Source organism: Malurus melanocephalus, unplaced genomic scaffold, assembly GCF_030028575.1.
Source record: "Malurus melanocephalus ecotype Western Australia unplaced genomic scaffold, MMel_1.1 scaffold_427, whole genome shotgun sequence".
In the NCBI taxonomy this organism is placed as follows: domain Eukaryota; kingdom Metazoa; phylum Chordata; class Aves; order Passeriformes; family Maluridae; genus Malurus; species Malurus melanocephalus.
Window position 1 is genome coordinate 187,391 of NW_026623659.1, and position 14,171 is coordinate 201,561.

The window sequence follows — 14,171 nt, forward strand, 5'->3', positions numbered from 1 at the left end:
TAATTAAACATCAAGCTCCAACACAAGATAAAGGGTATCAAAGAGGTAAATGTCACTTAATGTAACAAACCATTCCTAATTTTCAGCCATTTCCTTTGTTAATTTCAGCCTTTAATAAAGATAATTAGAAAAGACAGAACAGCAATGGTAAATGTCAAGATGCTAACATTTGCATTTCTGACAATTCAATTACAGATGATTACACTGCTTTTGTACAACAATTAAGGTCTGACTTTTATTTTAATACAATTTTTTTGTCAAAAGCATGTTTAAAGATTTTTCATGCCATGCTGTATGGCATCAGTAAACATTTCAGTCATGCTCTAGAAGTTTCATTTATGCTAACTTTTTAAACTTGTTTGAGAATAGTCTCAGTTGTGCCATCTCTTTTGTAAAAACATTTTGTTTAATTAGTCAATCATCCTGCAAATAACTATTCATTTGTAACAGTATGACTAAGAATACCCTTCAATCTGTGATCGTAGAGCAGTCTGATTTCTGTGGATGTCTCCCTTGTACCATAACCATTCCCTCCTGCCCCTGGGGCAGCCCTTGTTTATCCCACTTGGAATCAGTGGGGTCCAGCTTGCCCTCCTGGTCAAGCACAGCACACACTCAGTAATGGCAAGCAGGTCCTTCCATTTTTACATGATGAGCACCTTCTGTTGCATTCACCTTCTTTTACTGCAGCCATGGCTAGGAACACAACACCTCAGAAAACTATTGCCTTTCAAATTCACTGAGCAATGGCCAACACATTCAAAATTTACTGGGTGTAAAGGGCAGGGTTTATGACACACAAGCATTATTTCCCAAAACAGCAGCATTAAAAAAGGCATAAAAGAACTAAATGCCACATATGCTATAAACAAGTGGCAATCATCTATGTGCATCTTATATAGCTCTGCAGAATCCATGAGAATCAAGTGCCCCTAGAAATTTCTACCCTCTCTTCTTTCAACATGGACAGAATTTGCTACCCTGAGGCATCTCAGGGCATGGGCATTTGTGCACATGAACACACGAAATTATTGAGACATGAAAAGGAGCTGTATCTGTTTGTGCCTCTCTCCCACATTTGTAAGAATTAGAAAAAACTTCATGAGTGACGTCTATTGATGAACCAAACTATTCTCTACCACCTGCCTAAACACTGATTTCCCATCAGGGAATATGACTGGCACCAGGATAGATTATGGAAATGAAAAGACAAAAATGCCAAGAAAGCTCAGTCATAGCAATTAACAGAGTCCAGGATTCAATCAAGTCATGGCATATAAAAGAGGTTTTAAATCTGATCATCTTTAATCAACTCAATTTTATTACTAATGAATTGTCAAGTGCTATCAACAATTTAAAAAAGGACACATCAGAATTAGTAAGTCTACTACAAAATTCAACAATAGAGCACCTACTGCTCTTRCAGAGATTGGAAATGATTACGAAATTGTTAAGTGCTCATACCTAAAAAATAACAGAAACTGTGCCTTCTTCAGAGAAATAGTTTGTGGGAGGGAATAYGGGATGGCATTTGAAAGCACGGGCATGGATATGTCAAAAGCAACTCGCAGGCCAAAAGCCATCAGAGGATTTGCTCTGTTTTCTGCTGGTCCCAAACTAGGGATTGCTGAAGGATATTCAACATAGTATTATGTAAAGAGTGTCATATAGCCCCAAAGACATCTGTAACTGAAAATCCAGACAGAAAGTTTTTGGCATCTCCTGCCTCTGGCTTAGTGGCATCTGCAGCCCTGAGCAGTTGTGTACCAATCATTAAACAGAAGGGACACAACAGCAATTTGATCATAGAAGTATAAAGGTGGTTCATATATAGAAGAATACAAGTCAAATATGTGCTTTTGACTGTAAGGAGCACAAGTACAACTCTAGCTTAAARAAGTATATATTCATATAACAGAAGGTCTTATACTGGGATGCTAATGGAAGATAGCAAAAACTTAAAAAAAMCCCTCTTTTAAGTTATGTGGCAAATACTGCTTGAAGGTGGGGAACAGAGATAAGAACATCTGTAAGAAATCACCACCACATAAACATATTCTGAAAGGCAAGGGTTGCAGAGAAACACAGAAGAGCCAGCAAGAGCCTCAGCTGGGCAACACTGGACCAGGAGAGAGAACTCGAGGCATGTCTTGTATGCACACTGAGTTTGTAAACCTCGTAAGACATTTAGCCAGAGACATTATCAGCCAAGTGCCAGACTTCTGGAGGAGTTCTGATCCTCTCAACTTGGGATTCCTTCCAACTGGCAGATTAGCAGTGTTAATCAGACGCTGCTTGTCACTGCMTATCTGAACTCCACAACCGTAACCTTGCTGTTGCTACCTTTATTTTTTTTTAATAAAAGACAAATTTACTGGGAATCAAAGCGCCACTGAAGCACAGCTGTCATTCAAAAATATTCAACATTGCAGCTGGCTATWAATAACTTTTCATGTGGGAAGAACATGACTTCACTAGCATAGGAATAATGTGAGTGTTCTCACAACCCTGTTTAACACTTCCTTTTGCTTAGCATTCACATCCAGTGCTTCGTGCTTAGCATGACACACTTGCCAGTAAAGCTCAGGGAACACTGGAAGATGGAGGCACTTGAGACTGCATTTCTACTGGAAGTAAAAATCCTTTCACATTTGGCAAGTGAGGAGAAGAACAARAAGTCCCTTTTGGGAACCTCCCTCCAATGCTATCAAACACAACTTCTGCATTATTCCTGAAAAGGGGCTCACTATGCCAAAATATTCTCTTAAACTGTACTTTCAGCTATGGAGATGGAATGGAGCAACAAAGGCTTCTGCAGTCCCAGTTCCAGGGCAGAGATGGCTTTAATTTATGCTGCTTACAGGAACATGGAAATATGTTTGTGTCTTACATCAACTTTTTAAASCTACTAGAGAGTCATCACTCATCAGCTACACATCCAAATTACTCTGATATCTTCTCACACCTTACAAATTATGGCACCTTCTTTTCATTAGAAAATACGTAATTTTTGTTTTAAAGAACTCAGTTCAACAAAAAACAGTGAACTCTTCAAGCAGCTGTGCTTCTACACAGACTAACTACATTCTGCTCACAGAAAGTCAAAAAACTTAGCTAATATCACCTCATTTGTTACTACTTCCCTATTCTTTCTCAACACCAGGAAAATACCTATTCTATGAGCAGTATGAAAGCAAAACAATCCCACCCCATCTCCTGAGCCACACCATGATGCATAGGATAAGCCATATCAAAGAGATGCTAGGACCAAAACAAATCGGCTCTTTTTGCAGGGACAGTTTAAGCTGCTGCAGAATCAGACACTTTGTAGCACAAAATCACATCTTTAATTCATTCCAATATAACACWGACACCAAATTAGCACTCCTAATTGCAAGTGCCTATGCAGTTTCCACGTTGCCCTTTCAGAGGAAAGAACACCCCAGCTAAAACATACCAATGAACATTAATCAGCATTTCCCTTCTCCCATGTGCTTCTAGTCCAACCACAATGGACATCATAATCGAGAYCCTATCCAAACGTCCTGCCAATCCACCAGTAAAACTTAACCAAAATATGCCCCACAGAACAAATCCCAAAACACATCRTCACCATCCTCCTGAAAGTGCCCTCCTGGGTTATTCTGCTGACAACTAAGACTCAACAGTCAAACTTTAYGAAAGGGCAGTGTGAAATGAAATAATTTTCATTTGATAAGTACTTGAGCCCCTATCTCCAGAAAATTAGCATTAGTTCATTACACTCATTCTGCCAATTAGCTGTTGCTCCAAAATGCTACAGAGAGGGATCAAGGAGGAGGGTCACATGGTTTATCTGATGAGAACAATGAAGTCAGTATATCTCCCTCTTCTCCTGCATCCTTTCAACCACCAGCTGCACCTCAGATTAAACTGAATGAAGACATGTCATGGAGCTACACTGCAAACCAAGTGGAAACTAACTTTTTCACATTAAATAATTTCTTGAAGCATTTTGAAAAAAGATTATACTTTCCCCGAAGTTCAACTGTGGATTTGTACATTCAACACCTTAAAATGGCAAAATCTGTCARAAGTAATCGCTTTTCATTTGAAACAGTTCAAGGGGTTTCTTCAGTGAAGCAGACTGTGTCATAAATACAATCCACAGACATTCACTCACTGTGAAAGACAGGGACCTCTTCATTAAAATCATACGCTGTAAACCACGGCGCCCATGGGTAAGCTTAGGGTCAGGGAACAGGAAATCTCTTGTATTTTCTTCATACGTAGCTAGAACTTTTCCCTCTAAAAAGAAAATACATAGTTTAATTGGAAAATAGACAAAGCCTTACAGCACAGACACAACACACAGAGCCTTACTGAAACCAGGATAAATTTTGCTCTTTACGAATTAACAGCATGGCTCTAAAACTCCTATCACAGTAAGAAACAATCTCATCAAGTTAAATCAGCAGCAAAAATGAGAAGAATCTACTATGAAACTATGTTTCAATGTTACCAGAAAAAAAATTAAAGAAGATTGTGTTAACTGTTCTATAACAGACACATGAAAAGTTTTCTCTAGGCAACTTTTCAGTTTTCTTCTTTCTTTCCCTTCCATGCCACAGAAAAAAAACCAGTATTTTTTTTATGGCAGCCAATCCCTWATGAAAAACTATCATTTTATATTAYAGAATAGTAATAGTACAGTAAGAAAGAAACAGAAGCAACATCAAAATAATTATTTCAAGATTTTCTCAATGTCCCAGCTTGCTACTTTTCAAAACAAGCTTTTTCTTTAGAGCTAAATCCTCAAATTTATATTGTAGAAACATTCAACTTGTGCTGTTGCAGCCATCTTGTTAGCTTATGTTGGGCTGTATCACACTTATCTCTGAACTCTGAAAATAAATTCCTTATGAAATATATTTTACCTTCCCACAAAAAAAAAAAAACCCATTCACTACATTTCTTCAAGTAAACAGTCTGGTGAGTCACCTGAGACAAGAAATAGTTTCCTTGAAAGTACTAAGGACAAATGACAGAGAGTGCTYTTAATACCWCAGTTTCCAAATGAGTCCTCTTTAAAACTTGACTTTATTTCCAATAAAATGCAGATTTACATTATTCATGGGAACACTTGAATTTCATTAAAATAGATTTTTATAATCACACAAACCAATAACAGAAGTATGACAAATCGCTATTTATTATCTTCACACATCCCAGGAGACCTGTAATACTTATAGTGAGGATAAGAGTTTTCCCAATGGTCACCATTAAAATGGAAGGAAAAAAGTGTCATTCYGAGAACAAGATTATGCACTCTGAAATTTCACAGACAGCCTCTCTGRAAGTGAATTGTGATGCAGTTAATAATTATGCACTGGATGATTTCAGTTTATTTTCCATTTTTAAAATATTATCACTTTCCTAAGCCTGAGTATGATACATTTCAATATTCAGTTATTATTCTCTTTCAAGAATGAGATCCTCTTGATCTATTAACATTTTAGATTCAGAGGACTATTTGCTGAAGAGCTTTCTATGTTGTTTGYATGCTGGAAAAAGTGATTGTGCTGTAAGGGGCAATGTCCTCCTGGAAATTCACTCATTAAACTGCATAATTTATGAAAACACTGATACAATACCTGGAGGAACRAGCTGTATGAGTTCAATCGTCAATGTGTCAACTAGAAGGGAAAGAAGTTTTTTTYATGAGTTAAAAAATACTAAAATGAAAATTCCCATAGTCAAAGCCCAAGCAAAACAGATCACTGATTTAAGCTTCACAGTACTGCACATTGCTGTACTATTTCCTCCACACCAATAATAAGATAAAATTAAGTACAGCTTGCATAAATATCCGAGATGAACACAATGGCATTAGCAGGGTACAAATGACAACACTAAATCTGACTTAGAACTTGGTAAGTTCTATATCTGTTGCCAAGTTTGTCATCTTTTAAAGAAGATTCTGAGAGCTCTGCCCCCTTTTCAGATAACTCCCAATATGAGGGCCCATATTCCTGCAGTTTGAGTTCAGGTCAGTGCTTTCTCACTAYAATTCATTATACACATGTGGCAAGACATAATTTTCTTAAAAAATGAAAAGAATAATTTAACAAAGATTGGAGATTTATCCTTATATAATTTGAAAATTAATCAAATAAATGACCATTTAAAGGAACCCACTACCAGATAACCAGCTGCACTTTCGAACACTTACGACTTTTTACCTTTTTCCTGTTCCAAAGCATGTGACATACGTTTCTAGAGGCATTTTGTTAGATAACAGTGGCTACCTACTAGTTTTTCAGAGAACAGGCTCCTGATAGAAAAACTATCATATACTTAAAACCTCCAAAACATTTYAAGAACCCATACATTCATGACATTAATGGATAAAACATAGTGTACAAAAAAGCAGAACCTACATTCCAGTAACTTCACAACGTCTCCAGGATCAACTACATTAGCAAATGCCTGAAAAATAAATTAATGAATAATAATARTGACATAGTCCAAGTAATCAGATGGACCTCCTGGGACAGAGAAGGAAAAAAAAATCCAAAAATCAACACTTTTCCTTGCCAGGATGGTTGTAAAGGGTCYTATCCCCACTGGAAAAAGAAAAGATACTAAAATTATCATTTGGAACATGATCAAATTCATTGAAAGCCAAAAGTTCTGTTATATGCTTTCTATCCACACGGAGCTACCTCTCTGTATTTAAATTACAAAAATAATTTATTGTGAAGAGTTGAGGATGTAGAGGTAAGTACTAAGAAAATTTCAACAGAGAAACATAAATTGCTGAACGTACTATAATCCTGATAGATGGATGTTCTTTAATTKATTAGTAATGCTTTAAGCTTCACTTTCATAGAAGTGACCATTCATGTATAGGCTTCTCTTCAGGTTTTTTTTTTTAACCTGAATCTCATGTGAATAGATGGCAAGGAATAGCTGTACTGGAGGGAGGTCCCCTACATTTCACTGCAAACAGCATTCCCCTTAAGAAGTTTGTGGTATATTTGCCTTTAAAGAATGCTGGTCTTTTCTACTCTTCAGTAGGCAGTAAAATTATCACTGTTTRTTTCTTACCCACTTCACCAGAGCATCACTGAAGTTTTACTCAGCCTGGTTTTCAAAGTGCTGGGGAATGCTTCAAGGAAAAGAACTAGAAAGGGCAAAGTATTATTATTCATAGGTAGTCAAGAAGCCAGATCATATCTGTAAGCTACTGTGTTTCATTATCCCTGTGGTACTAATAATGAAGCTAGTAGGGACTCAGAATATGTGATAAACAACTATAAATTACAGGGCCAGAGTACCAATCTGGGAATTCTGGTGACAAACCATGAAAAACATATCTCAAAGGGAGTAAGATGTCACCAAAAAGGCTTGAGCTGCTATTTTATCTTTCTACTAAATTGACTCTCCTATATTGTACAGTCTCTGTTCTTCACCTTGCCATAATTTTTAGAACAAAAACATTCAGTCCCTTCCAAGCCAGCAAAAGAGATACTGAGGAAGGACAGTTCACAGAAGAATTGACAAACACCTAAAAGGTCTCATCATACCTTAGAATTTTCAGTACACATAATTCTCAAGTTCCTATATGGATAATACAGTCATACCCCTCCTTTGTGCTGAAGAGAAGCAGGGGTTAAAATACTGCACCACCCTCAGTGTGATTATTTGTGCTCATGGGTTTTGCAGAGAATTTTTGTGGAATTTGCAATGGGGTTTATTTGGGTTCTATCAGCTCTTGACATATCTTACCTTTTCAAATAGTAGATTTTCATGAAAGAAGAGTGGAAATGCTGCAGGGACACATTTAGTTTTTTTGTACTGCCCAAGTACAAAGACACTGAGATAAAGTTCCTGTTTGTCTTTCAGTAGCACTCCAGGACAAGATACCTGTAGGAGTAACACACTCATTAAACAAACTGAACTTTAGCTAGACAAGTAATGGCTGTTTCCAAGATAAAAATGAAACGGTCGGGACTGAAATGGTTGATTTATCAAAGTCAGAATATAACAGACTAGAGAGAAAAAAATTCTTCTCTAAAGCAATTCTATTTGTACAGACAGGCCAGGAAAAATAGTCACCATTTAAAAATAATCAGGACCAAATCCACCTTGCTTAAGTAAACACACTCCATTGTCTTGAAAATAAACTGAAACCCAAGGCTAGGTTAATGCAGTTAAAGGCATGCACTGACTGTGTAAGACATCATCTTCTGTAGGAAGACTCATGTGGAATGAAATCTATATGATGCCAACACACAAAACCCCACCCAAACTTAAGACTAACTACAGAATGAAGCTGGTAMATTTACATGTGTGTATATCCACACTCTGTCCAGCCACAAACGTTTATCTGCACATTTTGTATTAACTTTGTGCTCTAACCTGTAAATTAGAAAAAAATAACTACTGTTCCATTACCGCCACATTTCTTCCCTTCTCCAGGAAGTCTGGCCATCTTTAACCTCAAGACAGAGAAMGGTTCTTGCTAGGCTGCCACATACTGCCACAAATCTCTCAACATTCTCTGCACAATTCTTAATTTTTTTTAAGTAAGATGTTGTTCTTTTTAAAACTCTGATAGAAATCAGACGTTCTTTCTTATGTTCTAATTGCAAGGATGTACACAACTCATTGCAAAACTATTTGCTGTTTTCTCCAAGCCCCATGGATTTATTCTATTTCCCAGACAGAGAACTAACAGCTTCCACTTAAGATCCTGTGCTCATTTTTTATCTCAGTATTAGAAATATGAAGTTATGTCTTCCAACATAAGGTTTCTGAAGAAAGTGTTCAGAGTTTCAWTTGCCAGGTAGAAAGACAAAAGAGGAGAGTGATGGGAATTAAAATAAGTGGTTTGGTTACAGTCTTCTAYTCCCAAGTGAGCATTTTACTTGAGAAATCCTAACTGGATTTAAAAGAAAGCTATATAAACAGCAGAAAAACAGCTTCGGGTAGAAGAAATAAAACAATGAGTGATAGATCATTACACATAAAGTATTAGGTAAAAAAATAGTCCTTCTACACATAAATATCCAAGATGGAAAACAAGGTTTCTTCTCCATGTAAATGAGGGCTTCAATCTGAAAGAAAAGTGCCAGAAAAATAGAAAACCCAATTGAAACAGTCTGTCAAGCATTAAACAGCTTGTATGACACGCGTGCAGTTGCAAGTGTGAACAGGAGTGAGAGAGAGACAGATTCCATTCATAGAAGGCAAGATCCCCCAAACTACATACTCTATGTCATATCAGCTTTACCTCTCACTTTTGTCTTTGACATTTTTGTAGTATTTACAACTATTTCTGGCCGGAGTTTTATGCCTTTCACCTTAGAGAAGGTAACCAATRCTTGCCTATTTACTGAGATGAGAAGTAAAAGACCTGAAGACTCTGGAGCRGGCAAAACTGCTGACAACCCAAGCCATTTTTCTGGCTATCTTGTAAAAAGAAAACAAATTCTCACAAATGAGCATGTAGGCCAAGATAGCACATGTGGAAACGTGTGATTCTACTACCCAGAGAGAAAACACACAATTCATTACCTGGGCTGGAACACCAAACTTACATGGCCATGTAACTTTAAAGCAGTTCCAAAAATGAATAACACATGAATATCTGCAGTTCATGACACCTCTTCTGTAATATGCAGAGCTGCRTAACACTTGGGAGACAAACTGAAGCTCTTAGCTGACTGCAAACTGCTCCAGCAGGATGAGGGACTATTTTAAATACTGTAATAGTGTTATCTATGGATCAGCTAAGGAAGAGGGGTATTAGTGCTGCAATTAACTGACCTCACAAGAAACCCGGAGGACTGTGAGAAATTTCKAGGGCAGTGTTATCCTGGACATCTCTGCTGAAAGTTCCCAGGATGATCCCACTGCTGGGACATCACAAATAGCCATAAAGAAATCACTGAATTAAGCTCATGGAAAGGAACAGTTCTCAGTCCTCTATAGCACTTAACACACAGTCCATGGCAGGATAAACCAAACAAAAAAAACCCCTTTGTCTTTAAGTAACGTCTKTCATTTGAGAAAAGCAGCCTCTCAGAAATTAAGAAAACTACCAGCAAGACAAATCAAAGAACTGGTGGACTCATGTTGGAAAACATATTGGAATTTCATTAAGTTAAAGAATAAAACCCAACTGTATCCTAAAGGGAAAAACAAGAGAAGAGAACCTCTGACACAACTGGCCAGATTTCAAAGAGGATTGAAAAATATGCAGAGCACGATAAAAGGCAAGGAAAATGGATTGGAAATTTGGACAAGACTTTGGTCACCAACAAAGCAAACAAGGAGATAATTAATGGATGTAGCATAAATCAACCAAGATGTGAAAGTTAATAAATCTATGTCCCAAACACAACTRAGTATTTTGCCTTGGTTTTAATGATATTTAACAAAGGAGAAAAAAGACAATTTAAAGAATTAAAAGATGGAAACAAAAGTCACCCAATATGCACTGGGCCTGRACCAGGAAACCACAAGGAGGCTGAATCATCTTCAGCCCAATCTGTGAAAGAAAGTCATTTCCTTAAATGAAACATTATGAAAACAGGGAAGGTAGAATCAGCTGAAAAATAACAAACACAAGGACCATGTGAGACAGAAAGAGAGATCTGAAAAATGATAACCCCATTGATCAAAATATTKAAATATACAAAAATAAAGATATGGAGGAAAATATCACTAGAAAAAAGCCCAGCAGAGCATGTTCTATAAAAACTGATCAATCAAGCAAAATTCTACATYTTCTTGAAAATCTGGATTTCTTGAGAATGTTTTCTGGATAAAGGATATCATGCATTATTTATGATGAAAAACATAAGAGCAGTAAGTAGAGGAGGAGTTGGTATCAAAGGTGGTACAGAACTGGCCAAAGGACAGCATCAGTAATGTGCAAAAACCAGGAGGCATCAAACTGAGGTTACCATTAAAACCACTCTTTTCTGTATACTGGGATTCATGCCTTTTAACATATTTAATGACTCTGACTCATAACAGGATATATAGGATGGAAGTTGGACATTTTTCCCTACATCACCTAAGACAAAAGCAAAACCCCATTTGGAATGCAGGGTTCAATTCTGACTCTGACCAATGCAAATTCAAAGTGGAAGTGTAGCTCCTGTCCCTAAGATGGTCAGAAGGCTGGAGAGTCCATCACACAAAGTACAACCAAAAGAAAGAACCAGGTTGTTTTAGCTGACAAAGATCAGTTGAAAAATGAAAGAACTGCTGCCCWAAAAATACATCAAGAGAGCAAACACCAAGGAAAGAAAAAATTCCTTAAGTGAAAAGCCAGCATTGACATTTGTGTAAGAATAGTCTCTTCCCATTCTTATTTGTAGCCTTGAGAGCAGGGTAAATAACAAATACCCCACAACAGAAAGCCTGRCCCTGGGGAAATATCTTCCCTGTACTCTCTCCTGGCACCAGAACAGTTCACAGCCAGTGGGAATAGAAAAGGAAAGGAAAGCACATTGCTCCGCTCCAGAAACCACGCAGGCCTTGGCACTGTGGAGACAAACACCAGCTGTTGAGACAGCAGAGCAACACCGCCAGGGTGACACCCTCGCCATCCATGTGTGCAAATCCACAGCTCTGCTTCAGAGCAGCCACTCCAGTTTGGGAACAAGGGTAGCTAAGCAACCAGGAATACCATGTCCATTTCCCAGTAGGTACTTCCTGGATCTGCACTTGAGTGTTGTGGATGGCAGGTATTCTTACACATATGGTAGCATTTGTTCTGGATTACAGTGACCAGGGCATATCAAACCAGCAAGTCCGGGGTTACAGGGCACTGTCTAACAYAGCTACTTCTGAAAAGTTTTCAGAATGATACAGATCCTTGCGGTACTCCCAGCTTGGATTTAAGCAGAAAACGTTGCCAAGTGCTAAGAGTACAGTCCTAACATGATTAATGTCAAAACTTACCACTTTCACACCTACTGCCTCACTCCCCACCAYGTAACACCCAGGTGCTTCAGAGATGCCCAGAGCCACACCCTGCTCCTCACAGGGCTGCATTTGCCATGCACAAGATGCTCCTCCGTGGGATTTATTTTGATTTTTGTTTTTGGCTTTTTTTCCCTCCCCCACATCGCACAGCTTCCCAAGAATTAGCGTCCTAAAAAACACATTTTCCACAGCAYTATGATAACTCTAAAGAGGCACAGCTGCCGCTAACACCAACGGGGGGTGATGGGGCCACAGGGACAAACATCCCCCACAACTTTTCCACAGGAAAACGGGAGTTGTGGAGGGGCACGGCTGCTGCAACCCCAACGAGGGGCTCAAGGCCCGGCAGCCGGAGGATGCCCACACAGAGGGGCTGCAGTGTCACACGGAGCGCGGCTCCCGCTCCGCAGCAGGGCCCGCAGCAGCCCCCAGAAGCTCCCCCGGGGCGGCGGCCGGCAGAGGAAAGCGGGGCGGGAAGCSACGCCGGAAGAGCCGAGGGCGGCTTCTCCTGGCGGCTGAGGCGGGCGGGGAGCGCGGCCCGGGCACTCACCGAGCGGAGCTCCAGCTGCAGCACGCAGCGCAGCGCTTTCCGCGGCATGGGCGGGCGGGCAAATYGGGCCCGCCTGGTCCGGGCCGCTCGGGCTCGGCCGACGCCGTTGTCACGGCAACCGGAGCGCGTCCGGCCCGCGGCGGCCGCTCCGCCCTCCCCGGGGGCGGCTTCCCCTCCTTCCCTTCTCTCCGAGCCCGCCCCGCCCCGCCGCCATCGCGCCTCACGGCTGAGGTGCAAGGCCGGTGCAGGTCACTGTGGCCAAATCTCCTTCCCGTCCAGTAGTGAGTGGTCTCACAGGGCCTCCTGCCATCACGGAATTAATTAGATTGGAAAAGTTCTGTGAGATCACCGAGTCCAACCTATGGCCGTACACCACTGTCTCAAGCAGATCATGGCTTTCTTTGAACGCCTCCAGGGACTGTGGCTGCACCACCGCCGTGGGCTGCACATTCCGATGTTTAATCACCCTTTTAATGAAGAAATGCTGCCTGATTTCCAACCTAAACTTCCCCTGGGACAGTTAAAGAGTATGTCCTCTCGTCCTGTTGCTAATCCTGGCCCTCATCCCAGCTCATCCCACAAGCTTGTTTCTGCCACCTTCCTGGCACACCTCACGGGGATTTGGGGGGCTGCTGGGTGTACCAAAAGTGATAAATAGTAGATAAAATACAATTTTCAGCCTCTGCCTCGTGAAGGCTAGACAGTGACAGTGATGGTGATGGAGCACTGGTGTGAAAGCACAAATGTCGAGCATGGAGCAGGGAACCAGACAGGTCACAGGTGAGGACAGGGCTGCTGTGGGGCATCCAGGAGGAGTGTGAAGCTCAGGATGTGTCAGAGTCCTCTCGCTTGTTGATGTGTCAGATTCCTCCAGCTTCTTTGGTCTCCTAGAGAAAGGTGCAGAGAGAGCCTTCTCTTCAGCAAAGGAGTCATTACCGAGTTTTATACAGCTATAGATTCGAATAGCTAAAAAAACACTGTATTTCCATGCTTCCTTTTTTTTTCTTTTTTCCTTTTCGATACAATTCACCTGCATGCTGTTGTAGGCATCTGGGCCCTTTTGACTCAACTCTCCCTTTTTAATGCCCTCTGTGTGTGAGATGTGGTACAAAGGGTATATTCTGACTGGTGCCATCTTTGGACACTGCATGCTCATATCTGAAACTGTCTGCTCATTCCTACCCTTCTGCTTTCATTGTTAACAAACTCAAATTTATGTCCCTGATCTTCATCACCATTTCGATCATACCAAGGATATTCTCCAACATGKCTGCTGCTCAGTTGTTTTCAGAGTATTAACAATCACATACAACACGAAAATAGTCTGATTTTTCTGTCTTGGCAACTGCAAGTTGTTTCAGCCTCAGACCATGAGGGGATTTCAGGCTTTAAATATTCTTTCCAAGTTCACAACTGCAGTGTAGAGAGGACAGAAAATTTTAATTGCCTCCAAAAAGAAAGCAGTGGCTCAAATGTATCCCTTGGCTTTCTTTATTTTAATTTTACAATTTCAAAGAAAAATCATGTTAAGTGATCTGGAAAGAAACAGCTTTCTCAAAATGCTTTGATTCCTCTCTTCTTTTTTTTCTTTTTTTTTTTTTTTTTTGGGGGGGAAAGTGCAGAGAAGAGCCTCTTT

The 14,171-nt window shown here is 39.9% G+C and overlaps 1 protein-coding gene across 1 annotated transcript in view; it reads right to left on the bottom strand.

Annotated features, from left to right (window-relative positions):
* Nucleotides 1-12,680, bottom strand: part of SPATA6 (spermatogenesis associated 6) — a 35,291-nt gene extending 22,611 nt beyond the window's left edge. Inside the window, exons 1-5 of the mRNA XM_057379950.1 lie at nt 12,536-12,680; nt 7,771-7,908; nt 6,420-6,468; nt 5,634-5,675; nt 4,163-4,287 (exon numbers count right to left, since the gene is read on the bottom strand). Of these exons, the coding sequence (XP_057235933.1) occupies nt 4,163-4,287; nt 5,634-5,675; nt 6,420-6,468; nt 7,771-7,908; nt 12,536-12,583 (402 nt within the window). The 5' untranslated portion in view covers nt 12,584-12,680. The remainder of the gene's footprint in view (nt 1-4,162; nt 4,288-5,633; nt 5,676-6,419; nt 6,469-7,770; nt 7,909-12,535) is intronic.
* Nucleotides 12,681-14,171: the final 1,491 nt, after the last annotated feature.